Here is a 27,962-nt window from a genome sequence, read left to right as displayed (position 1 = left end):
TGGCTTCACCTCGACCTTTTTTATTTGCATTTTTTAAAAACAATTAAATTAGAATACAAATATTAGAAAACAGCGGCCTTCAGCTGCCCGTGCGGGCGGGAGGGGCCGAGCTGCGCAGCGGGCTGCGGGCTCTGCAGCGAGACTGAACTGCCCTCGGCCAGATGCACGTCCCTTTCTTTAGACCTGAAATGATATTGCTTCCTGACTAGGAGTTCTGTTTATACAAAGGAAAATTCTGGGCTGGGGAGGACAAAAGCAAAACAGACGGCAGGCAGCAGGTTTGGAGAACCAGGTGAGGCCGGTGCCCTGCCTGTGCCCCGGTCTCCTGGGGGGCGAGGGGGGTGCCCAGCTGCGGGATCCTGGAGGCAGAGCCCCGGAAGCGCCCCCAGTTGTTGGACCCTGAGGCCAAGGGCATGGGTGGGGCCTGTGAGGGGCCGGGAACCCCTGGGGACAGGAGGGAGGCCCCTGCTCTGGTCCTGCTGGAAAAGCAAGGCTCCCGGGGGACAGGGTGCCAGGCCAGCCTCGTACCCGTCGGAAAACCAAGAGCAAAAAGGAGAGGAATCAACCCAAACAAGAGCTGGGGTGGCCGGAGTCCCTGCTGCCCCTTGAGAAGCGACCGCCCCCCGTGCCCCAAGGACTGGGGTATGGTGGCGGCGGCGGCGGCGGCAGCTGTGGACATCTGTGGACATCTGTGCTGTTCCGTAGGGAAGTTAACCTGAATTGGAGTTACCGAGGTAGCTGGCTAGAAAACTGAGACCCCCCCACGCCACACGGTGCCGCACCCTGGGCCCCCGCCTTCCCCGGGGCTTCCTGGCCACACGCTGGGTCTTCAAAATACCAAATTATTGCACTTTCAAAAAATACAACACATCTGTGGCTAAACCCTCCCCAGCCGCCCACCGTCCCCCAATCCTGCCCGCCCATCCCCCCACCCCACTGCCCCTCCCTGCCCCAACCCACTCCATGGCTTCTTGGCTAAAACGCTCGTTGCTCGGTGCGTGAGGGTCTCTGGGAGAGGATGTTTGCAGAGAAAAAGCAAAGGAAGAGACACGTCAAAGTGGTCGCCAGAGAGGGGCTGTGCCCCACCGCCCGCCGCCCGGGGCCCTGCACACCGGCTGGAATGGTCGTGGGAAGAGGGCGGCGGGCAGCTGGGCATCCGGAGGGGAGGGCGCGGGGCAGCATCCTGGTCCCTCCCGCCCACTACCCCTTCCCGGCTCGGACTCCAGCCGGGGAGGTGGCTGTGTGGGTGGCCGGCCTTGTTTTTAAGAGTTTGACTTTTTTGTTTCATTTTTCTTTTTTGTATCTTTTTTTGTCATTTTACTTTTTTTTTAATCCCCCATAGGAGAGTCCAGAGGTACAGGTGCCAGGAGCCAGGCAAAGGGGTGGAAAAACAAAAGGAACAAGAAAAAAGAAAAAGAAAGGTCACTCCTCCCTCTGCGCCTGAGGCTGGCCCGCGCCCTCTGCGTGGTGAGCACCAGGAAAGTCGAGTGTGCGGCCGGGGTCAGCAGGCCGGCACCAGGCCCTTCTGAAAGGGGCAGCGGCGCTTGGGCCGGGGGCCCTCTTCGTCCTCCTCCTCCTCCTCCTCTTCCTCTTCCTCCTCATCCTCTGAGGACGATGAGCTGTCCAGCGTGAGGTCCACCACGTCGGCGCCCGGCTTTCCATTCTCCACGCCGCCCACCGGGCCGCCGCCACCCGTGCTGCCCAGGGCACCGCTCCCGTTGACGCTGGGGGCAGGCAGGAGCCCGTTGGCATCCGAGGGGCCTGCGGGGGACAGGGACAGGGTGCAGGTACTTAGGATGAAACCACTGATAAATGGGGAAACTGAGGCGGCCCTGGCTGGGGACTGCGCGGTTGGTGGTGGCGAGGCACTCACCCAGCACGAGGATGGCACCCTGCGGGCTGCAGCTGCGCTCCTTCTCGGCGCGGATTGGGCACCACGAACCGTCCACCAGGTACTCGATCTCGTCGGCGTCCTCACACTCGCTCAGGATCTTCGAGAGGAGCCTGGGGCGAGGGGGACAGCTGACGACGCAGCTGGGGGTGCCCCGCCCCCCCCCAACTCCCCAGCCCTCCATCCCTCCTGGATGCAGCCAGGCACTTCCCACTTCTCCCTGCAAGAGCAGCTTCACCGCCCCGACTACAGGGGTCCAGGGGCCCTGAATCCCCTCCCCTGGCCTTAGGCTCCTGCAGGTGCACTGCCAGGGGTGGCGGGGCAAGGAGGCACAAAACCAGTGGCCCCCAACTACCCACAAGAGCAGGCTATGTGGGGGCTGCAGGGGTCCTGCCCTCCCTGCCCCCTGGGCATCTCCAGGTGTGCACGCATGTTTGTGTGGGGATGTGACAGTATATCTGTGCATGTGTGAGCATGTGTGCATACGTGTGCATGGATGCATGTGTACAAGTGCGCACGTGGGTGTATGTGCATCCGTGTGTGGATGTGGGCATACGTGAATGTGGACTGTATGGATGTGTGTGTGTATGTGTGATGGTGTGGACTGTGTGTGTGTGTGACGGTGTGGAGTCTATGGATGTGTGTGTGCGACAGTGGGGACTGTATAGATTGTGTGTGACTGTGTACTGTAGACTATGTGTGACGGTGTGGTCTGTATCGATTGTGTGTGTGACAGTGTGGATTGTATCGATTGTGTGTGTGTGACAGTGTGGACCGTTATGGATGTATGTGTAATGGTGTGGACGGTATAGGTGTGTGTGTGACGGTGTGGACTGTATGGATGTGTGTGTGTGATGGTGTGGACTGTATGGATGTGTGTGCGACAGTGTGGACTGTATGGACGTGTGTGTGTGACGGTGTGGACTGTATGGATGTGTGTGTGTGATGGTGTGGACTGTGTGTGTGTGACGGTGTGGACTGTATGGATGTGTGTGTGTGATGGTGTGGACTGTATGGATGTGACGGTGTGAACTGTATGGATGTGTGTGTGACAGTGTGGACCGTATGGATGTATGTGTGATGCTGTGGACCGTACAGGTGTGTGTGTGATGGTGTGGACTGTATGGATGTATGTGTGACGGCATGGACCGTATGGATGTGTGACAGTGTGGACCATATGGATGCATGTGTGGTGTGGACTGTACAGGTGTGTGTGTGATGGTGTGGACTGCATGGATGTGTATGTGTGACGGTGTGGACTATATGGATGTGTATGTGTGATGGTGTGGACTGTATGGATCTCTGTATGTGTGATGGCGTGGACCGAATGGATGTATGTGTGATGGTGTGGATGGTATGGATGTATGTGTGACAGTGTGGACTGTATGGATGTATGTGTGATGCTGTGGACAGTACAGGTGTATGTGTGATGGTGTGGACTGCATGGATGTGTGTGTGTGACGGCATGGACTGTATGGATCTCTGTGCGTGTGACAGCATGGACTGTATGAATCTCTGTGTGCGTGTGACGGCGTGGACTGTATGGATGTGTGTGTGACGGCGTGGACTGTATAGGTGTGTGCGTGTGACGGCATGGACTGTATGGATATGAGTGTGATGGCGTGGACTGGATGTGTGTGTGACAGTGTGGACTGTATGGATGTATGTGTGATGGTGTGGACTGTATGGATTGTGTGCACGAGACGGTGTGGACTGTATGGATATGTGGGTGTATGCGCATGAGATGGTGTGGAGTATGGATATGTGGGGCTGTGTATGACAGTGTGGACTGTATGGATTGTGTGTATGTGTGATGGCGTAGACTGTATGGATGTGTGTATGTGTGACAGTATTCCCTGTATAAATGTGTGTGTGATGGTGTGCACAGTATGGATGTGTGTGTGATGGTGTGAACTGTATGGACTGTATGGATGTGTTTGTATGTGTGACGGTGTGGACTGTATGGATGTGTGTATGTGTGACGGTGTGGACTGTATGGATGTGTGTATGTGTGACGGTGTGGACTGTACAGGTGTGTTATGTGTGATGTGGACCGTATGGATTGTGTATGTGTGGACTGTATAAGTGTATGTGTGATGGTGTGGACTGTATGGATGTGTGGGTGTGTTCGCATGAGATGGCGTGGACTATGGATGTGTAGGGGTGTGTGTGACAGCGTGGACTGTATGGATGTAGGTATGTGGGTGTGGGTTACGGTGTGGACTGTATGGGTGTGGGGGTGAGATGGTGTGGACCATATCGATGTGTGGGCATGCGGGCGTGCACCCACATCTGCTTTCACACTGCACTGTGTGCCCCCCAGATCAGGAAACAGCCTGCAGTGAAGGCTGCTCAAAGCCCCTGCAGAAGATGTGAGAGTAGCACTGGAAGCAGAGTGGGGGCTCCCCATGCCCATCCCAGCCACAGCCTCTCCAGAGTGCCCCCGCTGTGTACTGCCTTCTTACTTGGAGGTCCTACCAGCCCCATTTCACAAATGCCGAAAGAGAGGCTCAGGAAGGGGATGAGTTCCCTGAGGCCACAAGGCCAACTGGAGGCAGGCACTGGTTCTGCTCTCTGACCCCGTCCTGGCCAAAGGGCCTCAGTCTCCCCACCCGCAGGATGGGAAGGGCGCAGTGGCTGTGGGGCGTCTGGGGAGAGGCCCCGTGCCTCATGGGTCCATGCAGGGCCCAGGCTGGCCTGTTACTGTCAAGGCTATAGTTGCTCCCAGGCGCCTGCAGTGGCGTCGTTCTCATCACACAGGAGAGCCCTCGTCTTGCTCTGGGCGACATTTGCCTTTTTTTTTTTTTTTTTTTTGAGACGGAGTCTCACTCTGTCGCCCCGGGCTGGAGTGCAGTAGCCGGATCTCAGCTCACTGCAAGCTCCGCCTCCCGGGTTCCTGCCATTCTCCTGCCTCAGCCTCCTGAGTAGCTGGGACTACAGGTGCCGCCACCTCGCCCGGCTAGTTTTTTGTATTTTTTTTAGTAGAGATGGGGTTTCACCGTATTAGCCAGGATGGTCTCGATCTCCTGACCTCGTGATCCGCCCGTCTCGGCCTCCCAAAGTGCTGGGATTACAGGCTTGAGCTACTGCGCCCGGCCTTTTTTTTTTGAGACGGAGTCTCGCTCTGTCGCCCAGGCTGGAGTGCAGTGGCGAGATCTCGGCTCACTGCAAGCTCCGCCTTCCGGGTTCACGCCATTCTCCTGCCTCAGCCTCCTGAGTAGCTGGGACTACAGGCGCCGCCACCGCGCCTGGCTAACTTTTTGTATTTTTAGTGGAGACGGGGTTTCACTGTGGTCTTGATCTCCTGACCTCGTGATCCACCCGCCTCGGCCTCCCAAAGTGCTGGGATTACAGGCGTGAGCCACCACGCCCAGCCTTCTGGGCGACACTTTCTGAGGCTGATGGGACTCCTCTCACCCAGGCCAGCCCCCCGGCCTGCCCCCCCGAGGTCTCTCTGAGGCAATGCTCAGAGCCCCCTGTGCCGGGGGGCCACCCCAGGCGTAGCACAGCTCTGCCTGCTCACTGCCCTGCTTGCGAAACTCCTTCTCACCCTCCAAAGCCCCACCCCACAGCTTCTCGTCCTCCTCTCCAAGACAGACACAGCAGTTTATGTCTGGCTCTGCTCCTCTATCCGCTCCCCCTGCCAAGAACAAGGCTCCCTGAAGGCAGGGTCTGGAACAGGACTCTTTTGGGGACCCCGGGGTCACCCAGCTCAGAACCAGGGACAGAGAGATGACGGGGCTCATACTTTGTTAAGTATGAACCAAGGACCTCTCCTCCGGGAAGCCTCCCTGGCTACACTGAGTCTCATGGGCTGCTGAGGCCAAGGCCTGTGTGGGATACAGCTGCCTGCCCCAGCCCTGGTGGCCCTGGAGCTGTGAGAGCTGTAAGAGCTGCCGCCACCCCAAGCCCAAGCCCCACTTTGGGCCTCTGGGGGAAGGCGGGCACCCGGCTGCACAGCTGTCAAGCTGGGAACAGAGCAGCCATTCAGGCAGTCCACGTGCCCGGCCCCAGGGTCTCCTCTCTCTATCCGAAGCTGGGATGCAAGGGGGTGGCCACCCAGCTCTCTACAGAGGGGACCCAGACTCAAGCCAGGTTCAAGTCCCAGTCTGGCCCCCTGTGAGCCGAAGGGTGCTCCAGCTGCTGGCTGCCCCCTCTGAGCCTGTTTCCTCATCTGTAAAATGGGGACTCTCACAGGTCTGCCTCCCAGGATGGGGACAAGCGCACAAACCAGGGGTCCAGTTAGGGACCAAATCTATGAGCCCAGAGGCAGGCCAGCCCTGCCTTCACCTGCACAGTCCACTGAGGCCGTGCCCCCGAGGGTTGGGAGCCCAGCTCATCCCCCCCAGGCAGGGCCTGCTCCCGCCTGTGAGGGCACCAGCTCATGCCGCTGTGGCCTCATGCCCTGCCACAGGCTCTGGGGACGAGAGGTGGGCGTGACCGGCGCCGGGCAGGAGCCGCATCAGGTGCCACAGACAACAGGGCTCAGTTTCTGGAAACTTAAGCCCTGGGCAGAGCCTCCCTCCAGGGAGAAAGGTCTTGTCCTCCTGTCCCCTGTGGCCTGGGGAATGCCTGGCTACAGCTGTGCCACCCAGGAAGGGAAGAGTATGGCGTGGCCAGAGCGCTCCAGGAGGCACCACCTCCTTTGCCTCTCTGTGAGGAGGTGATCCCCACGGCTGCATGTCCTGGGGTGAACGCCGTGTGAAAGCAGAGTCCGGCTTGGTTTTTTGTGGCAAAAACCACACTCCTGGAGCTCAAGGTCACACCTGCCTGAGGTCATGTGAGAGGGGGGTGGACCCGAGCCGCCTTCTGCAGCCTAAGCTACGTGGCTGTTGCCTGCACGGCAAAGGCTCTGACAAGTTCCGCGAGGAAGAAACGGGCTCTTCTCACAGCCCGGGGCTTCCAAAGCTCCAGGACCATGTGTCCCCACTGCTGTGTCTTGCTGGGGCAGCACGGGGTCTGCAGGAAGCGGGGTGCCACCAAGATCTCCACGGCCATCCGGCTCCGGCCACCCTCCCCGGGGCCCCAGGCTCACCCATCGATGATGAGCTGGTCATAGGGGGCTGGCTTGTCGCACACGGGGCACATCCAGGTGGGCTTCTTCTCATTCATCTGCAGGTAGAAGACGGCATCGAAGCACTGCAGGTGGGCGCAGGTCTCTGCCCGGCAGGGCACAGAGAGCCGCATCTTCACCAGCTGTGGGGGAGGGGCTGCGTGAGCATGGCACCATCTGCTGCGCCCGCCCACCCGGCGCCCCTCACCCCCAGCTCCATCCTGTGGCTTGTTCCAATCGCTCGTGCCTCGGGAACACGGCGGGGACCAAGACCAGCCTTGCCCCCGCAGGCTCACGGCCCAGCCAAGCCGCCCTGGGCCCAGGGCCACCAGGGAGGAAGTACAGCCGCAGGAGAGGCCCCAAGGAGGGGGCTGCCCCCAACTCACCGGGCAGATGAGGGACACCCGCACACCTGTGGTGGCGATCTCGCTGTCGGGATCGAGGCGCAGCTTCTCCTTGACTGTGGGGAGGGAACGGAGGACACCGTCAGAGGGGTGGGCACAGTGGGGCAGGGGCTGGGATTCGGGTTCTCTCCAGCACCCATGACCACCTCCCAGAACAGGTGCCCCAAAAACGAGCCCTGAGCTTCACTGTGTGGCTCAGGGCCACGAGGGACCAGAGAAAGTCAGGCGGCGACCACCATTAGATTTGACCACAACCTGGGCACATCACAGACCCAGCCAAAGCCCCCACACGCAGGTGGCCTATGTGGCCTCCCCCAGCCCACGTGGGCTAGGACCCACCGGACTTTCTGGAAAGTTTCATGCAACACAGCCGACGGGGTCATTGCTGTGACACAATTCTGTCCCCGACACACCATCCCCAAGGCCACAGTGGGGAGTGAGGCAGGGACTCCTTTGGGAGATGGACCCCGGGGCCTCCTGGCTCTGAGCCAGGAAGCAGCTGCCGCCCAGCCCTGGACACCACGCCGAGGCAGCCCGCACACCCAGGAACGTAGCTGCTTCTTTAAAGGCAAAGACGGTGCCCACCAGCAAGCTGCACAGAACACAGGGAAATACATGTGAAACATGAAGGTGTGCGGCAGGCACCGCCCTCCCCTCCACAGGCAGGAGGCCCACAGCCAGAAGGAAACTCACGCGGGGACCCCGGCTGCCCTCCTGACACTTTCGGGATGTGGCTAAACTCCATCCTCGGCTAGCTCAGGACAGCCCCCAGCCCTGGGCCCTGCGGTGCAGACCACCCTGGCCCACAGTCCACAGGGCCTCTCCATCCACCACCTGGCCCTCAGCTGCCTGCTGGACCAGTTTTGCTTCCTCTAGGAAGCCACCTGCCCAACTGACTTGGGGTTCAGAGTGATGGTGCCAGCCTGGCTTCCCCCTTCCCCTAGCTGTCCTGACGTTTCTCCGTCTGGAACTGCTCCTACCACCCCTTATCGGCCTGAAACACCACTTATCTCTGGCCGCTTGGAAGCCACTTCCTCCTTCCTGACCCCCACCCAGCCCCCGGCCTGTGTGTGGAGCAGTGGGCTCTTCCTTCTCCCGCAGGGACGCAGTGGCAGCCACAAGCTGGCCAACACGGTCTGGCACCCTCGCAGGCTCCCAGCAGCTCTCCTCCTTGAGCCAAGGCTGCCCTAGTCGCTCACTCCTTGGCACCCTGGGACCCAGCTCTGGCTACCCGGTGCCCACGTGGACCCTCACGCCTGGCAAAGGGGCCCTGGGCAGCTAGGAGGGGATGAGGGTGCCCATCTGATTTCAAAGCAAGCTCTCCCTTCTCCATGTACAGAAAGACATGTGCAGCACGAAGGGTTCAAGTGAGGCAAACGTGAGGACTTCCTAGGTGCAACAAGAAAGAAATCCAGTGACAAAGACGCTGAGCCTGGGGCCGGCTGTGGGAACCGACAGGAGACCCCTTGAGAGAGGAAATCTGACCCCGCAGCCCCCAGCACTCTGGTCACCGAGGAGTTAAGCACGGCCCCCACCCCATGGGCCTAGAAGAGGCCTGCCTGGCCCCAGCCTCCTCCCTCAAGTTGGCCATTGTCCCCAAAGGCAAGGAAGGTCGGGGGGGTTGAAGAAAGGGCCCTTTGAGGGAAGAGGAAGGCGGGATGGGGAAACCCAGGTCACAGAACCCTAACTTTGCCACTCTGTGCCTCAGTGTCCCCACTGGTCTCATGGAGATATCGCCAGGCCCCCGCCTCTCCGAGCCTGGAGGAGGCTGGCCGGGGATGGGGGACTCTGCGGCGGGAACCCTCACCCCTCCACATCCTGCTCTGCAGAGGGGGTGCTGCCGGCTATCTTTCCTGACTTGGGGGACTGGAGTGCGCAGGAAGCTTCAACACGATGGGGCTCGCAGGCCCCTGGCAGTGCCAGCACTGCTCCAGGCTTCTGGACACCCAGGCTAGTACGTGCCCTTTGGTGGTCAGAACAGGGGCCAGAGGCCAGGCCTGGCTGTGCCAGGAGGGCAGTGCTCATGGGGAACTCTCAGGCCTGGGCACAGGAGCCCTGGGCGGCTAGGAGGGGCAGCTGGGAGGCCCTCTGGCCCACATTCTGCCAAGGGGCTGGGGTGGTGCCCAGATTCCACCTGAAAACAGCGAGCATTCCGGAAGGGGGCATGAGCAAACCCGGCTGGCCCAGAACCACCCACTTCTCAGTCCGGCAGGTGGTCTCAGTCCTCGCTCACCTGCCCAACTCCCACTCCCAGCTCCAAAGGACTCCAGGTTAGGCCCAGCCTCTCCACAGAACAGGCCGGCGGAGCCCACGGAGGCTGGAGCCCCGAGCATGTGGGGTCCTGAGAGAGGCCCGGCTGCCCTCAAGATGGCTCAGATCTATTCTCCTGAAGACAGCGGCCACCAGAGAAAGCCAGTGACTTTCCGAGGCCACACAGCCACTAAACAGGGCCAACTGTACGCTGGCTTTGAGCTGCGCAGCTGCACGGGGGGCACTGATTCACCTGCCCATCTTGGCAGGCTTTTTTTTTTTTTTTTTTGAGGCGGAGTCTCACTCTCCCAGGCTGCAGTGCAGTGGCGCGATCTCGGCTCAGTGCAAGCTCCGCCTCCCGGGTTCACGCCATTCTCCTGCCTCAGCCTCCCGACTAGCTGGGACTACAGGCGCCCGCCACCACGCCCGGCTAGTTTTTTCTATTTTTAGCAGAGACGGGGTTTCACCGTGTTATCCAGGATGGTCTCGATCTCCTGACCTCGTGATCCGCCCGCCTCGGCCTCCCAAAGTGCTGGGATTACAGGCGTGAGCCACTGCGCCTGGCCGGTAGACTTTCTTTTAAAATTGCTCTGCGTGTCACTTAAAAAAAATTGTTTTCATTGTCACAAGTACAAAAGAGAACAGGTGTGAAAGAGGCCAAGACTGTAATCCCAGCACTTTTGGAGGTTGAGGCAGGTGCACCGCTTGAACCCAGGAGTTTAAGACCAGCCTGGGCAACACAGCAAGAAATTATCTCTACGACACATTAAAAAATTAGTTGGGGCCGGGTGCAGAGGCTCACGCCTGTAATCCCAGCACTGTGGGAAGTGGAGGTGGGCGGATCACGAGGTCAGGAGTTCGAGACTATCCTGGTTAACACGGTGAAACACCGTCTCTACTAAAAATACAAAAAATTAGCCGGGTGTGGTGGCGGGCGCCTGTAGTCCCAGCTACTCGGGAGGCTGAGGCAGGAGAATTGCTTAAACCCAGGAAGCGGAGGTTGCAGTGAGCCGAGCTCGTGCCATTGCACTCCAGCCTGGACGACAGAGTGAGACTCTGTCTCACACACACACACAAAAAAATCAGTTGGGTGTGGTGGTAAACACACGTGGTCCCAAGCTACTCAGGAGGCTGAGGCAGGAGGATGGCTTGAGCCTGAGTTAGAGGCTGCAGTGAGCCATGAGCGCATTATTGCACTGCAGCCTGGGCGATACAGTGAGACCCTCTTTTCTTTTTTTTGAGGTGGAGTCTCGCTCTGCAGCCCAGGCTGGAGTCCAGTGGTGCAATCTCAGCTCACTGCAACCTCCACCTCCTGGAAACCCTGACTCTCTTAAAAAAAAAAAAAAAAAAAGATAAAATGGGGCCTCACCACGTGAGGTCAGACCGCCGCTGTTCATCTTCCTCCCATAGCAACTGCCTCCACGGCCATCGCTGTCCGTGCCCCGCCAGGCCCCGCTGAGGCAACCAGAAGGGCCTGCTTAGAGCGCAGCTCCCTCTGGACTCCTCTCACCCCTCCCAGCCTCTGTGCTGTCCCGGAACGAGACCCCAGCTCTTCTGCTGCTTGGACTCCTGTAGGCTGGGGAGCCTGGGGCCAGCAACATGGGGTGTGACCCCACAGGCTTCTGCACAGCAGCTCCCACTGCCAAGTGCCCCCTCTGCCATCCGTATCCTCCAGAGACGACCTCAGCCACAGCGGGGAGGCCATGGACCCCCAGAGTGACAGGAAGCCCCTGACCCATCTCCTTCGGGTGCAGGCCCCCCACCCTCACCCAATACAGGGAAGGTTTCCAGGGGGGACTCGGCCCGCCCCTCGGCCGAGGTGGCCCTGAGCTGCTCACCCAGCGCCTTGCACAGCTCCGGGTGCTTCACCCCAATGGTCTTCAGCCTCTGCAGCAGCTCTGACGAGGTCAACTGCCGTACCAGGTACAGGGCCACAGAGTAGCTCTGGGGACAGAGGGGCGGCGTCAGGCTGGCAGGGCGGGGCCGGGGCGGGGGGCAGGGTGGGCACCCGGGCATGCACTCACCTTGCCGTAGTTGCCCCAGGTGACGGTGATGCGGTTGGTGGCCGAGGACAGGTACATGAGGTGGGTGAGGTTGATGGGGCGGCACGGCCTCTTGGGTTCCACCCCAGGCTTGTTGGAGGGGTAGTAGCCCTGCAAGCAGACAGGCCGCTCAGCCTCGAGCCAAGAATGGCTGGAAAATCCAACGGCCCCCACCCTCCCTCCACGGCCCCCAAACCCATGTAGCAGACGCAGGGTGGGCCGTGCTCACCGGGACTGAGCAGTAGCTGTGGTTGACCTTCACAGCGATGTTGGGCGGGTACTGGTCCTCCTGAGGGCAGCTGGTGTCTGAGTAACAGATTCTGCAATGACAACAGGGACCATGGGGCGGCAGGAGTGGGCGCACAGGAGGGGCTAGGCCGCTGTGTGGGGAACAATGGGGACCATGAGGGGCACAGGAGAGGCTGCGCCGCTGCGGGGGTACACAAGTGTGAGTCAAGTGGCGGTGATGGGGGCACTGGAGAAGGTGACATGGGGGGTATCGGGGCCCCCAGGTGTGGCCTGAGCAGGTGGTGGGATGGTGGTGTATCCCCAGACAGGGACAGATGGCAGGCGGAGGGGAGCTGGGCTCTGCTGTTAGCAGGGGAGACTGAGAAGAGCCTGGACCAGGACTGGGGGGCGGGGGGGAGGGGGGGCAGTTGGCCGAGGGTCCAGCCCTGGGGTCGTGGGCACACCTGGGCATACCTCAGGACGACCTGCACGGCTTTAACTCCGGGCTGCAGTTCTCTGTGGGTGTGGAGCAAACGAGAGGAAAGGAAAGGAGAGCTGAGTGAGGAAGGCGCAACCTCAGCCTGCCCCACAAGGTGGAGGCCGCCACCCCACAAGGCTCCCTCCCCTAGAGCCGGGAGACGGAGGCCCAGGACTCTTTGGTGCGGGCCGGGTGGGACAGGAGTGGTTATGGGGTCAGGAGAGGGGCTGGCCTCCCTGGAAAATGCAAGAGAATCGACTGCAAAACCCTGAACCAGAGAGGGCAGTCAGGTGCCTGTCACTGTGAGGAAACACAGCTAAAATGTGCATGCTGGAATCCAGCAGCCAGCTCACAACGGCAAGAAAACACCCAGTCTGTGAGGCCGAGGCCGGCGGAGCTCTTGAGCCCAGGAATTTGAGACCAGCCTGGGCAATATGGTGAAACCTCGTCTGTACTGAAAATACAAAAATTAGCTGAGTGTGGTGGTATGTGCCTGTAATCCTAGCTACTCAGGAGTCTGAGGCAAGAGAATCACTTGAACCTGGGAGGCAGAGGTTGCAGTGAGCTGAGATCGCGACACTGCACTCCAGCCTGGACAACAGAGTGAGACTCCGTCTCAAATAATAATCATTTACAAAAGCCCCAGTGTGTGATTCCAGTTCTATGAAATGTTCAGGACAGGCCCACTTACAGAGACAGGAGGGGATGCTTGGGGGCCAGCGGATGAAGGGTGGTGGCTGATGTGGATGGACACAACTGCTCCGAGACTAGGCAGCGGTGGGACTACACTACCATGAGAACCCACTCAATGACACACTTAAAAACTCTGTATTCTATGGTATGTAAATCATATCTCAACGTAAGAAACAGAAATGTGGGCTGGGCACGGTGGTTCATGCCTGTAATCCCAGCACTTTGGGAGGCCGAGGCGGGCGGATCACAAGGTCAGGAGATCGAGACCACGGTGAAACCCTGTCTCTACTAAAAATACAAAAAATTAGCAGGGCGCGGTGGCAGACGCCTGTAGTCCCAGCTACTCAGGAGGCTGAGGCAGGAGAATGGCATGAACCGGGGAGGGAGAGCTTGCAGTGAGCTGACAGAGCGAGACTCCGTCTCAAAAAAAAAAAAAGAAAGAAAGAAAAAGAAAAGGAAATGTCCAGAAGCTCAGAAGCTTTCTGAGGAGAAACTCAAACTGATTTTTTTATACTGTGTGGCTGGCTCGAGCACCCCGCGGGAAGGGACGCAGTGTGGGTGGAGCTGTGTGGACCCAGGTTCACAGGCAAGGAAGATGAGGAAGGCGACGTCACCATCTTGGGTCACCCTGGCAGAGAGGCCTCAGTGGCCAAGCCTGGCTCAGCTGGTTCTGAAGCCTTACTAGGTGTGAGGGCCAGGCTGGGAGGCCCCGGGAACCTGGCCCCACAGCAGGTGGGGGCAGTGGGTCTGAAGCGGCTGGGCACGAGAAGCTGGGCATCAAATGGGGGCGCCCAGCCCAGCCCTGCCACGGACTCGGGTGACCTGGGCAAATGGCCTCCCCTGTCCTGAGGGCCCAGCACCCACCATGAGGCTGCCCCGGGAGGAATGTGTCTCAGCTGGAGGCGGGACAGCCTCAGAGAGACCGAGGGAGGAGCAGAGCGCAGGGCAGCCACACCGGCCCTCACCTGCTGGAGTTCAGCCGTCCTCATCTGAGGGCGGGGACACCGGCAGCGTCTGCGGACATCCCAGGGAACGGTCTCACCTCACTACCCACAGTGCGGAGGGGTAAACCCTGTGCTCATTATCTGGGAAAAAACCTGACTTTGGCTGGGCGCGGTGGTTCACGCCTGTAATCCCAGCACTCTGGGAGGCTGAGGTGGGTGAATCACCTGAGTCAGGAGTTCGAGACCAGCCTGACCAACATGGTGAAACCCCATTTGTACTAAAAATACAAGATTAGCCAGGCGTGGTAGCAGGCGCCTGTAATCCCAGCTACTTGGGAGGTTGAGGCAGGAGAATCGCTTGAATACGGGAGGTGAAAGTTACAGGAAGCCAAGATCGTGCTACTGCCCTCCAGCCTGGGCAACAAGAGTGAAACTCAGTCTCAAAAACAAACAAACGAAAAAAAACATCTAACTTCCTGCTCATGCTGGACACCAGAATAAATTCCTGAGAGGGCGGGCGGTGTAAACCAGGGACCCCAGCTCCCGGGATTCACCTCCTTTCTCCTCCTCCAACTCAGCGTGTGGATTTCAATGTGTGCGGCCTTCTGAGACCTCAGCAGGGCAGAGGATTATAGGACGCAGAGTCTCTTGGGGGTACGTGAAATCCAGTAACCCAGGGAGGTCTCTCCCATGTTATCCTGCCCCAGGGGACACTGGACAACGTCTGGGGACATCTGTGGCTGTCACAACATGGGCGTGTTCTTGGCATGGAGTGGGTGGAGGCGAGGAATGACACTCAGCACCCTGCAGCGCTCAGGATGGTCCCACATGCAGAGGGCAAGACCGTGTTAAAAGGGGACAGTCAGTCCGCCTCTCTCTAGCGGGCTGCAAGGTACAGGCAGTGGGCACACAGCCCAGCAAGTGAGACTCAGGACGGGGTTTTCCGGAAGGAAGCGAACCCGGCCACTGCCTTGCAGCACGGTTCTGGACTGAGCCCGAGCGAGGCTCGCGGTGGACGTGGCTGCCGGCTCGCCCAGTGAGCCCAGGAGAAAGTGGGCAGGCGGCAGGGCACTGGGCTGGGGGAGGGGCCGCGCACCTGGAGTTCCGGATCAACTCCACTTGTCTTGGCGTCAAGGCGAAGATGCACGGGCTCTCCTGAAGCTTCTCGTTGTTCTGGGGGACTGAAGACAAACACGGGGTCACGGGCATGTCTGGTCCCTGGCAGGTCCCCCGAGCCCAGTTGCTTTTCCGGGCCTTCGCCTCTTCAGATCAGGAAACAGGAAATGGGAAGCTGGCTGGACAGATATGTGGGGCAGAGGTGGGGGCCGCCCAGGGAGGAGGATGAGGGAGGAGGATGAGGGAGGACTCCCGACCATCCCCTTCTCGGGGCCGCTCACCACGGCCTGTGTCCTGCTGAGGGCCACTCAGAGAGCCGGTGCCCTTCGCAGCCTGTGGGATGCAGGCATCTATTTAGGAAGGCTGCAAAGTGCCCAGCTGCCTGAGGGGAGCACTGGACCCAGCCAGGCCTGCAGGACACTGTCACCCTCCTCCCTCCTGAGTACAAACTGGCCCCGGCCCTCGCTCTCCTCGTGCCTGCAGGGTGGCCACGTCACCTGGACAGAGGGAGCGCCGGAGGTACTGACGGGATGAAGGCCATGGCGCTCACAAGCCTGGGCCCTACCCTATTACTTACAACTGGACTGACAAGCAGAGGCGCAGTCAGAAAACATTGTTTTTTCTGTTTGTTTTGTTTTTGAGATGGAGTCTTACCCTGTCACCCAGGCTGGAGTGCAATGGCATGATCTCGGCTCACTGCAACCTCCGTCTCCCAGGTTCAAGCAATTCTCCTGCCTCAGCCTCCCGAATAGCCACCACGCCTGGCTAATTTTTGTATTTTTAGAAGAGATGGGATTTCACCATGTTGGCCAGGCTCGTTTCAAACTCGTGACCTCAGGTGATCTGCCCACCCCAACCTCTCAAAATGCTGGGATTATAGACGTGAGCCACTGCGCCCAGCCAGCTCCATTTTTTTTTTTTTTTTTTTTTTGAGGCTTTGTTTCACTCTTATCGCCCCGGCTGGAATGCAATGGCACCATCTTGGCTCACTGCAACCTCCGCCTCGCGGGTTCAAGCGATCCTCCTGCCTCAGCCTCCCAAAGTAGCTGGGATTACAGGCATGAGCCACCACGCCCAGCTAATTTTGTGTTTTTAGTAGAGACAGGGTTTCTCCATGTTGGTCAGGCTGGTCTTCAACTCCCAACCTCAGGTGATCCGCCCGCCTTGGACTCCCAAAGTGCTGGGATTACAGGCATGAGCCACTGCATCTGGCTGCCCCATCTCTTAAAAAGAAAAACACTGGCCGGGCGCGGCCTGGGTGACAGAGTGAGACTCCAGCCTGGGTGACAGAGCGAGACTCCGTCACAAAAAAAAAAAAAAGAAAAGAAAAACAGTATGGTGTGGCGTCTCAAAAAAAAAAAAAATTAGCCAGGCGTGGTCCAGGCACCTGTAATCCCAGCTATTAGGGAGGCTGAGGCAGGAGAACTGCTTGAAGCTAGGAGGCAGAGGTTGCAGTGAGTGGAGATCACACCACTGCCTGGGCAACAGAGTGAGACTGTTTCCAAAAAAACCCCCAAAACACAAAAACAAAAACAAACGAACAAAACTCTAGCTGAATAACAAAAAGACAGTGAGAACACAAACTACCCGTACCAGAAACGAAAGGAGCAGCACAGTACGGACCCTACCGCTTCTTGGTCCAATAGGGGAGTAAAAGGTGCACCTTCATGCCAATGAATCTGACAGCTCAGTGACAAATTCTTCCAAAGATGCACACTACCAAAACGGGTACCAAAAGATACAGCAAGTTCGAAAAGTTTGTTACCTGTTAAGGAATTTGGATCCATAATTAAAACCTTTTCTGAAAACTGCAGGTCCAGGTCGGGCACGGTGGCTCACGCATGTAATCCCGGCACTTTGGGGGCTGAGGTGGGCGGATCTCTTGAGCCCAGGAGTTTGAGGCTAGCCTGGGCAACATAGTGAGACCCTGTCTCTACAAAAATTTTTTAAATTAGCCAGGTGTGGAGGCGCACACCACCTGTAGTCCCAGCTACCTTGGAGGCTGAGGCAGGAGGATCGCTTGAGCCCAGGAAGTGGAGGCTGCAGTGAGCCATGATCGCACCACTGCACTCCAGCCTGGGCAACAGAACCAGACCCCATCTCAAAAAAAAAGAAAAAAGGAAAAAGAAAACTGCAGGTCCATATTGGTGAATTCATAAATGCCCCTCACGAACACAGATATAAAATCCTCCACAAAATATCAGCCAGTATTTCAGGCCCCTGCGATTTGTGTGAGAAATCTAAGACCGGTATAAATCCTCTCTACACACCCAGGCCAGGCATGGTGGCTCATGCCTGGAATCTCAGCACTGTGGAGGCCAAGGCGGGTGTTCAAGACCAGCCTGGACAATATGGTAACCCCATCTTTACCAAAAATACAAAAATTAGCCAAGCATGGTGACCCACACCTGTAATCCCAGCTACTCAGGAGGCTAAGGAGAATCGCTTAAACACAGCAGGCAGAGGTTGCAGTGAACCAAGACTGGGTCACTGCACTCTAGCCTGGGTGAGAGTGAGGCTCCGTATCAATAAAATAAAATTAAGTAAAATAAAGTAAAATACCTCTCTACACATCCACTAGCATGGCTAAAATGAAAAGACTGGCAACTTTACGAGGTGGCGAGGGTGTAGAGCAAACTCTCTGCTGGTGGGGTTAAAAGACAGTACAATCACTTTGGGAAACTGCCCTTAAAAGGTAAGCACAGACCTAACCTAGCACCCAGGAATCCCACTCCAAAGTATTTTCCTTCAATAAATGGAAACATGCATTCAGAGACTTGCAGGCCGGGTACGGCGGCTCATGCCTGTAATCCTAGCACTTTAGGAGGCCAGGGTAGGAGGATCGTTTTAGCACAGTAGTTGGAGACCAGCCTGGGTAACATAGTGAGACCTTGTCTCTAAAAAACCGTTTTTAAATGAGCCTGAGCCAGGTGTGCTGGTGTGCGGCTGTCATCCCTGCTACGCAGGAGGCTGAGGTGGGAGGATTGCTTGGGCTCAGAAGTTCGAGACCAGCCTGGGCAACACAGCAAGACTGTGCCTACGTTAAAAAATACATTTAGACGTAAATCAAAAACGCTCAGCGGCACGCATGCCCTGCCGTCACTGGTGTAATGCAAACGGAGGGAAGAAATCTGAGTAAACGCCTATTTGTCTGTAAGTGTAAACAAGTATCGGAGGAGCGTGGGGGAGAGAGAATCTGGCCACAATGGCAGCCTTGGAGTGGCCGGGAGACAAGACGACGGGCAAGCCCTTTAGAACAAGGGTGGTGAACTGCCCGGATGAAGGCTGGAGTTCATCAGCTTCGCAGGCCATACTGTCTGTGTTATGAGCAGGAGACTGCCTGGTCCTAGAAAGGTGCTCCCAGGACGGCAGTGCACACAGCGGTGTGGCCTGCACCTATGACAGGGCCTTTACAAGAACCGGAGCCGTGGGATCGGACCTCAACTGCCAGCACCGTCTTGGAACCTTCTCAATTAAAACCCATGAGAAGAGGTAACGATGTAAAAAGTACATCTGCTTTAGGCTCAGAAGCTCAGACTGCCGGCTGGGCGTGGTGGCTCACGGGAAGCCCATCTACTCGGGAAGCTAAGGCAGAATGGCGTGAACCCAGGAGGCAGAGCTTGCAGTGAGCTGAGGTTGTACCACTGCACTCCAGCCTGGGCCACAGAGCGAGACTCTGTCTCAAAAAAAAAAAAAAAAAAAAAAAGCCAGACTGCCTGGGCTCGGATCCCAGCCCTGCCAGGGCCTCCGTGGCCTGAGCCTGCATGTCCGGCCCATGCTGACCCGTTTCTTCGGGGACCGGTGCCGGGTCTGTGGCTGGCCCTCAGGAAGAGGGGGCTACTGCAGCATTGGCGTTGCCACAATGGCCACAGTGCCACAGCCTGCTCCCGTTTATGTGCTGAGGGCACAGCCAGCCTCTGCAGAGGTGATGGGCTGTGGATGCCCAGCTGGGCCCCTGAGGAAGGCCGCCTAATTGGGAGGGTGGGGCACACAGGCCACCTGTAGACGCGCCCAGATCTGCCCTAAGCCCTGGGGAGCAATGGTTCGGGGCAGGGAGGCCTCCCAGGAGCAGACACCGGAGCTGGGCCTTGAGCTTCCAGGCTGGGTCAGAGGTGAAAACATGGACACTCCACCCCTCAGTGTCTCAGGAGGAATGAGGGGAGGCGGGTGGGTCCCCAGGAGGCAGCAAGCCCACGCCCGGAGCAGAAAGGGCCTGGTCACTGAAGACCGAAACTCTGGGTTCGCGGCCCTGGGAGGGCTCCCTCTGGGGGAGGCCGGGCTGTGCTTCTCTGCTGGGGGCCCGGGAGATGCCCTGTGCTCTGACTGCTCTGCTGTGCCACTCGCCCCAGGCCGCTCACGGATCCCCCCAAACACCTGGCCCCCCTCTGCTGGGGAAGGGGCTATGGCTGGCCCTCAGGAAGAGGGGAATAACGCAAACCTTCTCTTCTGCCCTCGGGGTCAGCTGTTTGGGGCCAGAAACCCAGGTGGCATCCACGCAGCCCCTGTCTCTGCTGTCCTGAAAACATCCACTCCCCCAGCCAGTCCTGTCAGTTCTGCTTTCAAATGCCACCCGATGCGGACACCTGCCCCCAGCTCTGCTGGTCTCAGCAGCCAGAGCCTCCTCCCTGGGCTGGCTCTGCAGAAGACCCCTGGCCCTCGGCACCCCTGTCCAGGGCCACAGCCACCCTGGCACACACACGGCCACCACCCTGGCCTCCTTGGGCCCTACCAGCCATGCTGCCTCAGGGATTCTGCACACGCCATTCCCTCTTCTGGAACCTTCCTCTCCCGACCAGCCTCATGGCCCTGTATTTGTCTTTGCACAAACGTAACCAGAAGGAAAGGCTTCCCTAAACACCTCATTTACAAACTGCACCCCCTGCCCCGCTTTTCTCCAAACCTTCTCCCTCCAAGGATCAACTCAGTCGCCCTGCATCACTCTGCTGCTCCTTCTTGTGGGGCCACTGAAGCACAAAGTTCCCCGAGGGGGAGATGGTTCCGTGGGCTGCCCGGCACCCACGAGCCACAGGACCAAGGTACAGGTGCCGCTGAACCAGATGCACCTTTGCGGCCAGGTGCAAGGCTGGGCCCTGCCAGGCAAAGCCGATTCTGGGATGAGGTGCTCAGCCAGGCCCTCCAGCCCGGGCATGCAAAGCAGCCCATGGGCCCAATCCGAGAGCCCAACAAGGGCCCAGCCGCCGGCTCCTCCCAAGGCTGCCAGGGAGCCTCGCGAGGTGCTGCTGACATGAATATTTAACGCCAGGAGCAGATGCTCACAGCATGGGGGGTGGTTATAAAACAGCAGCCAGGACAGCCACACGCTCCTACAATCACACAGGCAAAGGGGGAAGGCGGCAAGCACGGCCCGCTGCGCCGAGGCAGCCCACTTGGGCAGCAGGGCGCCAGCCGGGCTGCTCTGCTGTTGACTCCAGTTTTCTAGGACAGGCGCATCATTGTGCAAGTGTAACTAGAAATGAAACACAGGGAGATTTTAAAAGGCTGATCGGGGCCGGACGCGGTGGCTCACGCCTGTAATCCCAGCACTTCTGGGAGGCCGAGGCTGGCGGATCACGAGGTCAGGAGATCGAGACCATCCTGGCTAACACAGTGAAACCCCGTCTCTACTGAAAAATACAAAAAACTAGCCGGGCGAGGTGGCGGGCGCCTGTAGTCCCAGCTACTCGGGAGGCTGAGGCAGGAGAATGGCGTGAACCCGGGAGGCGGAGCTTGCAGTGAGCTGAGATCATGCCACTGCACTCCAGCCTGGGCGACAGAGCGAGACTCCGTCTCAAAAATAAAAAAAAAAATTAAAAAAAAGCTGATCGGATGGGACCATTCCGCCTCCAGCTGGCCCCTCCTCCAGGCTGTCCCCTCCCCAGCACATACAAGTTCTCTAACTCCCAGCCCCACCCTGTCCAGCCAAGAGCTACCAGCACCAATTCCCCACCTCAGGTCCCCCAGATCAAGAGCAGAGGCAGCATAGTAAGGTATGAGGGACAGAGGGGGCACTGTCCTAGAGGGGTGGGGAACAGGTGCCCCTGGCTAGGCACAGGGGATGGTGCTGACAGCTCCACCCATCAGCGAGAACATTCACAGGCTGCCATGGGAGGGGGACCAGTGGGCAGGAAGCAGAGCAGGAGGCTGTGGCCGGCAGGCAGGTGGGGGAACTGGGCTGGGCTGGGGGCCACAGGGGATAGGAGAAGGACCAGTGGGAAGTGGGGGTGGCTGCCAGCAGTCCCCCAGCTGGTAGCAGTGGGCCCATCCCTCCTCCTCAACCAGAAGGCCAGGACCTGGGGCAGAGCTGGCGGAGTCCCCTTGTTCCCCAATCACAGGCATGGGAAGTGCCAGTGGGCCGAGTGGGTCAGACTACCCCACACATGGGACAGTGACACAGGATGCCCCGTGCCCCCCCAGGCTCCCAGTGTGCAGACGGACAGATGGTGGGCCTGGGCAGGCAGCAGGCCTGGCTGTGGAAGGCTGGCAGCCACTTGCCTCCTGCACCTCTCAGTTTCCTCACTGACCCCCAAAATCATACCAGAACCTCAGGGGCGCTGCAGCCCTCAGGCAAAGGAGGGTAGCTTCCAACGTTCCCTGGGCCCACCATTCTCGGGTTCCACTCTCTGCCGCCTGCGCCCAGGCTGCTGCGTCCCTCCTCCTGGGCACACCACACTCTGGCCACAATGGACTCCATTCAGCCCTGTGAATGAGCCCTCTCTGGCCATCGGCCTCTGCCCTCGCTGCCCTCTGCCTGGAGTACACTCCCCTGCCCCCTCCCCTCTGCCCAGGGTACACTCCCCTGCCCCCCATCTCTGCCTGGAGTACACTCCCCTGCCCCTTCCTCTCTGCCTGGCTTCTTGGGAGTCACCCTCAGGTCTGGACTGGAAGCTGCTGCCTCCAGGAAGCCTTCCTGACTGCTACCTCCTCACAAATGTAGAGTGAATGGCTCCTGCTACTGACAGCTGCCCCTGAAAGCCCTCTGTCTGCCACGAGACGCTTATCACCTGGCACTTCTGTGCTGCACCTGAGCAGGGACCATGCTGTGACCTGGGCAATGCTAGCCCAAGGGCTTCAGAGACTGAAGGGCACACGTGCCTACACACAGCACAGCACGTGCCCGACCGGCGGCTCTTGGCTAGTGCCAGGGCTACCTGCCTCTGGGGACGTCTGAAGCCGTGGCGACAGGGGCTCCACTCTGCACAGCAGGCGGGCAAGCAGGCAGATTCCTCGGGGTGCCCGCTGTGGGCCGAGGCCCTGGAGGAGCAGCTCTGCGCCCGGCCAGCATGTGTCCTTCCTTCCGCCCCACATCTCCTGACAGCCTCTCTTCCCATGTACCCCGACAGGAGGGTCAGGCCCCCTAGCTGGACTCCCCAGGTGGTGCAGGCTGGGAAGGGGTGGGGCGGGCTTCCTTGCTGAGAGGCAGGACAGGGTCCCCAGCCTTCACGAGGCCCAGGACAGAGCCTCTGCTCAGAGGCAGGACTCAGTGGGCTCAGAATAAGGGAAGGCATGCCGCTGTGTGACCTGGGGCCATTCTCCGCACTGTTCTGGGCACCAGCCCCGTCCCCACACATGGCACCTCCCACTGGAGCCGATCATCTGTGGCCCGAGGCCCCCGCAGCCTGCTCTGCAGCTCTGTCACCCCCTCCCCCAGGCCAGCATTCCGCGCCACGTGATTTATGGCTCCTGTCCGCCTGGCGCAGTCTCCATCCTGGAGCCGGCCGGCGGCTATTCCGGGGAAACAGACCAGAGCAGTGGGCCTCACGCTGGCCGGTGGGTCACAGCCAGAGGCGGGGGCGAGGGGGAAGCCGGCGGAACTGGGTCCTCCTGAGGCGGCCCCCCCGCAAGGCCAGCACCACAGAGCGCACCCTGGGGAGGGACACAGCCCAGGGTCGGGGTGGAGGGATGGCATCTCAGACCCTGAAACCAAGGCGAGCACTGCTTTGGGGCCAGGGTCTATGCTCCAGGAAACCTCTGAGGACCCAGGCATTCCCCGGGGGGTCCCCCAAGAGCACGGGAATCCAGGAAAGGGGGTTCACCTGGGGCTTAGGATGGAGAGGGAGCCAGTGGGAAGGAGAGGCAGGGTGGGGTTGGCCTCTTTGTTCTGAGCCGCCAGCAGAGTCATACTGGTGTAGACAGGGGAGCTGGCTCTCCCGGAGATCAGGTGACCGGGGTCCCTGGGGGCTCAGGGCACAGCGATGCATTGTGGGATGGAGTTACTGGTCCCCGTGCAGGAAGGAAGACGGCCAGCCCCGTCCCCCGCCCTGGACCAAGCCTGCCCTGCCGCTCCCGGGAAAGCCCAGCCTCCCTGTGATGCAGGTCCTTCCCAAGGCCCAAGCTTCAGAGAGAGCCAGCTCTGCCCAAGAACCCGCCGGGGGAACCGCTTCCCTCATGAGGCAGCAAAGGCCGGGAAAGTCAGGCCAAGGCCCCGAGTCCCCCGGACAGGTGCTGCTGGGCCAACCTGCTCCCCAGGAGGCTGCCGCTAGACACCTCCTGCAAAAGAAAAAAGGTGGAGGCGGAGCCTCACTTGCAAGGCGGAGCCTCAGGCTGGAGGGAGGAGCCTCGGCTGCCTCAGGAACCACCGGCAGCATCTTCCTACCTCCTCCACCTCCTCCGTCCTCACTTGGAAGCACAGCCCCTCCAACCTAACCTCACAAAGTCCCAGGGCTGTAGGTGGGAGGGGAAAGGTGGCCAGTTCCCCTTCCCCACACCCCCATCGACCCTGCCTCCCAGGGCAGGGGAGGGGCCAGCGGGCACCCAGTGGACTGAAGCGTGCCAGAGAGGAGCCCTCAGGTCACAGCAGGGACCAGGCAGGTCGCTGGGTCAGAAGGCTGGGAGGGGGTGTGCAGAGGCTTCCGGAACCTCGCGGCCTTGGTCCCGTTCCCTGCTGCGTGCCCATGCCTGGTGCCCATCACGCAGCCACCCAGCAGGCACTCCCACGTTTACCACGCTCCGACGTTTACTGCGAAGGAAAGAGTGGGGGCAGGGGAAGGGAGGCAGGAAGAAGAGACCTCCAGGCACACAGAGGACCTGGTAAAATCTGAGCGCCTCGGGGCACAGGTCCACAAAAGGCCCAGGATGTTCCGCTCCCTAGCTGGGAGTCCCAGAGGCTGCAAACTCTCCCTGCCCTGGGGGCTGGGGCTGCTCTGGCCTCCCTGGCCCTGAGCTCAGGGCTATGGTTGAGGTAGAGGCCGGGCTTGATACCCACCTGCAGCCTGAATGGTCGCGGCTGCTGGGGAGGCGCAAGGGCCTGTCCACACTGCTGCGGGCTGCGAGGTCCTGACACACAGTTCCTGCTCAGTCAGCGCTTGCAGACAAAGACATGAGAGAGAGAAGCGTGGAGCCCAGCACCTCTCCTCTGCCTGGGATCGCCCTGAGCCCCCAGCACGCCCGGTGCGCACAGCCTGGCAGTGACCTGAGCCCGCTGACCAAGGCCATACCTGCAGGCTGCCAGCGAGGAACCAGAGCCTGGGGGAAGGAGGGAAGGCCGATGCCACTGGCCAGCCCCCTTTCCATGGGGAATAAGCAGGGAAACCAGGTTCCCAGGTGACCCTGGTCACCCTTGGCCCTGGCAGTCACAGCCTGGTGTGGTCCCTGCCTGTGCCACAGAGTCTGTGAGCAACGGACTCCATGGGGGAGACGGCAAGGCGTGTCCGAGGTTGGGTCATAAAAAGGGCTCCAGCTCCCAGCTTGGACGTACACGCTCGCCACCCTAGGGTGAGAGAGCCACCAGGCTGACGAAGCCCGGGCAGCCCGTGCAGGAGGCCGCACAGTGAGGACCTGGGGACTGCAGCCAAAAGCCGGTGAGGAGCTGCGGCCTGCCAGCCACCACACGAGGAAGTGGCTGCTCCAGCCCCGGTTGAGCCTCCGGATGAGGTGGCTCCGGGCTGACTGAGCCTCATGAGAGCCCCCAAGCCCCAACGCCCCGCAACGCGGCTCATGGGTTCCTGAGAGTTAACGGACGCCCACTGCTCCATTTCAGGGTAACTTCTAACACAGCAAGGGGTGACCAATATCAAAGAGGGTCCCTTTGCTTCCAGGGAAGGACAGCCCTGGCCACCGTGGCTCCCCGCCCTGGCTGTGCCAGAGAACATCACTCAAAGTCGGCGGCGTGGCTGGGCTGGGCGACAGGGCCCAGGTGAGGCCTCCCGTCGCAGCCTCCCTGGGGCGGCCACTCACCTAACTCGGTGGGCTTCAGCAGCTCGTCCAGCATGTTAAAGAAGGGCAGCTTCACCAGGCGGACTTCTGGCTTAAGGGTCTTGGCAGGCAACCGTCCCAGTCCGTTTAAGTACTTCCCGTAGAGCACGGGGTAGTCAATATTGGGGCCTGCCAGCGGAGTCCTGGGCACAGCGCCGGCCCGGTCGTAGGTGGAGTGCATGGTCAGGGGGTCCAGGGGCCGGTGCGGCTGTTGGGCAGGCTCCGAGTTCTTCTTGGCGTAGCGGGTCTCGTACAGCTCCTTGATCTTTTTGAACAGCTCGGGGCTACAGTCAAACTGCACCAGCTGGAGGGCCCTGGTGACGAGCTCGTGCTTCAGTCCGCTCTTACTCCGGCCCACGAAACCCAGGAGCATCTGAAGGTCGGAGACTCGAAAACTCATCACCATGTTCTGAGGAGGAGCAAGCACACACGACTCAGAGGGCAGAGCTGCGAGGCAGGGGACTCCGCAGAGGCCAGGCCCTGATGCGGGGGCCGTGAGAGACACCCACTCGCCAGGAAGCGCCAGCCTTGGCTGGGGCTGGTGGAGTGCCCGGCCCCTACGGTGCCCCCTCCCAGCAAAGCCCTGCCCCCTCCCTCCTCTTCATCAAACTTTCCCCAGCATCGCCAACGCAGCAAAAGCGCCTCTGACTAGGCCCCCCTTCTATTTTAGGTTCTCTTTCCCTGTCTTCAGCCTGAAAGCATCTCCAGGGCAGGAACTGGGAATCGTGCTTTACTTGTAAACGGCCTCTGCCAGCGCCTTGCCGGCAAACACCAAGTGCCTCCCTGACCCTCAGTCTCTTCGTCGGGAGGATAACAACATAAAGCACTGGCTGGGCGGTCGCTCAACCCTTGTCAGCCACAGATATGTTTTCCCTTCGGTCTCGCCAACGGTAGCCACAGTTTACTTAGCACTAATCACCTGCCAGGAACCGAGTCGGTCATGTGATTATATATTTAACTCTGATCCTTAAAACACCCCTGCTAGGCTGGTGTGTGAGCTCTGTCACAAAAGAGGAACTGTCGGCTCAGAGGTGGCAGTGCCAAGATTCAAACCCAGACCTGGCTCTGAAGCCAGGGGCGGTCCCTGCTGCCACACTATCCTCCGGACAGCAACACAGGGCCGGGCCTGTGGGGGCCTCCGAAACATCTACCCATCATTCCAGCAGGGTTTCGCCCCCTCGGCCCTGTGGACGCTGGGGCCGTCCTGGGCACTGTGGGGTGCTCAACACCCACAGTTCGTGACAACCAAATACATCTCCAGACATCGTCCTGAGTCCCTGGGGGACTGGTCCAAGGGGAAGGCAGCAGCCACAGGGGCTGTTGCGGGACCTGGGCCAAAGTGACGAATGAGGCTTGGCAGGGCCTGGCCCTCATCCCCCGACAGGGCCTCTCCACCGAAATCAAACCGAACAACAGAGCCCAGCTGACCCCAGTGTTTGATGTGGGGTAGCCTGGCGGTGGCCTCCCCTCCACGAGGGGTAGAACCATGAAAGGAAAAGAGGGCTCAACAGACTGCAGAAGCCAGGTGTCCTCGAGGGATGGGCTGGCAGGGTTCTGGGGCCACCCACCCTCAGCCCTGAAGCTGGCCTGGGATGAATGAGATGTGGTGGGAAAGAGAAACTTCCAGGAGGAATAGAGAAAAAGCTCAAGTGTCAAGGCTGGTAAGGAAAGCTGGTAAGCACCCGAAGAAACCGATAAATCACTCAAACTCCACTCGAAAGGCCCTGGGGGTCAAAGCCAGAGGCAGTCCCACTGGAGAGTCTCCATCGCGGCCTCCGTGCCAGGAAGCGCTGGCGTTTCCAGCTCCCAGCTGCCCCAGGGTGAGGCCAGGAGCCTAGCCGCCCATTTCAGCACCAAGGCTGCAGCAGCCGGGGCCGCTGGTGGGGTCCTCATCTGTCAACTCTGACTCCTTCCAGCTGTACTGGGCCGGGATCCTGCTGAAGACGGAGAGGCTGTCCCGGCTCAAAACGATAGGGACGCACATGCGGGTGGCCCAGTCCTGCCCTAAGAGCCTCGGGAGATGCCTCTTCCCGCATCAGGGCTGCGCGGCCCCGTGACTGTGAAGAACCGGGATGCCAGCGTCTGCTCCCTGCCAGGCACCAGCGAGGCCTGTGTCGCTAACTTCACAATGACCACACCCATCGTGTAGGTGAGAAAACCGAGGCTCACAGAGAGAAGTGGCTGGCCCAGAGCCTCCCTAGTACATGCATGGGACTGGCATCGACCCCTCGGCCCCTAGGCTCCCCAGGGTGTTCCCGTCCGCTGCCGGGGACCCTCACTCACCAGCACACTGGCTATGGGGACCTGCGTGGTCTGCTGGGCCTCAGAGTCAGTGACACTTTGAAAACAAAAATGCCTCACCTCCCTTGGCCTGACTTCCTACCTTGTGTAGAAAACAAAAAGGCTTGCGGACAAGATGTTTCTTCTGGAAGTGGCCCAAGGCCTTAGCAGGGAGAGACGATGTCATGTGGACACTTCACACTGGCAGCCTGGCCGAAGGCAGGTGGGCTCAGGAACCTGCTGACATCCTGGCACCCCGGGAGCCTCCGCCCCGCCCAGGCTGGACAGTGGAGCCCCAGCTCCCACCTCCCGGAGCACAGCCCTTAGACGGCCATATGTTCACGACTCAGATTTCCCGGCAGCTGCCACCTCAGAGGAGCCTGCCCTTGACA

At 59.7% G+C, this 27,962-nt stretch overlaps 1 protein-coding gene across 1 annotated transcript; it reads right to left on the bottom strand.

Annotated features, from left to right (window-relative positions):
- On the bottom strand, window positions 1–27,962 carry PIAS4 (protein inhibitor of activated STAT, 4). The gene is made up of 11 exons (XM_011943454.1): window positions 27,674–27,962; window positions 25,273–25,699; window positions 15,080–15,164; window positions 12,343–12,384; window positions 11,870–11,960; window positions 11,623–11,751; window positions 11,437–11,542; window positions 7,331–7,404; window positions 6,927–7,087; window positions 1,874–2,004; window positions 1–1,761 (listed from the first exon to the last, which is right to left on the bottom strand). The coding sequence occupies exons 1-11, from the start codon at window positions 27,755–27,757 to the stop codon at window positions 1,502–1,504; spliced, it is 1,590 nt and encodes a 529-aa protein (XP_011798844.1). The 5' UTR covers window positions 27,758–27,962; the 3' UTR covers window positions 1–1,501.

The sequence above is a fragment of the Colobus angolensis genome, unplaced genomic scaffold, assembly GCF_000951035.1.
Source record: "Colobus angolensis palliatus isolate OR3802 unplaced genomic scaffold, Cang.pa_1.0 Scaffold22, whole genome shotgun sequence".
Classification (NCBI taxonomy): Eukaryota; Metazoa; Chordata; class Mammalia; order Primates; family Cercopithecidae; genus Colobus; species Colobus angolensis.
This window is presented reverse-complemented; position numbering and strand designations above follow the sequence as displayed.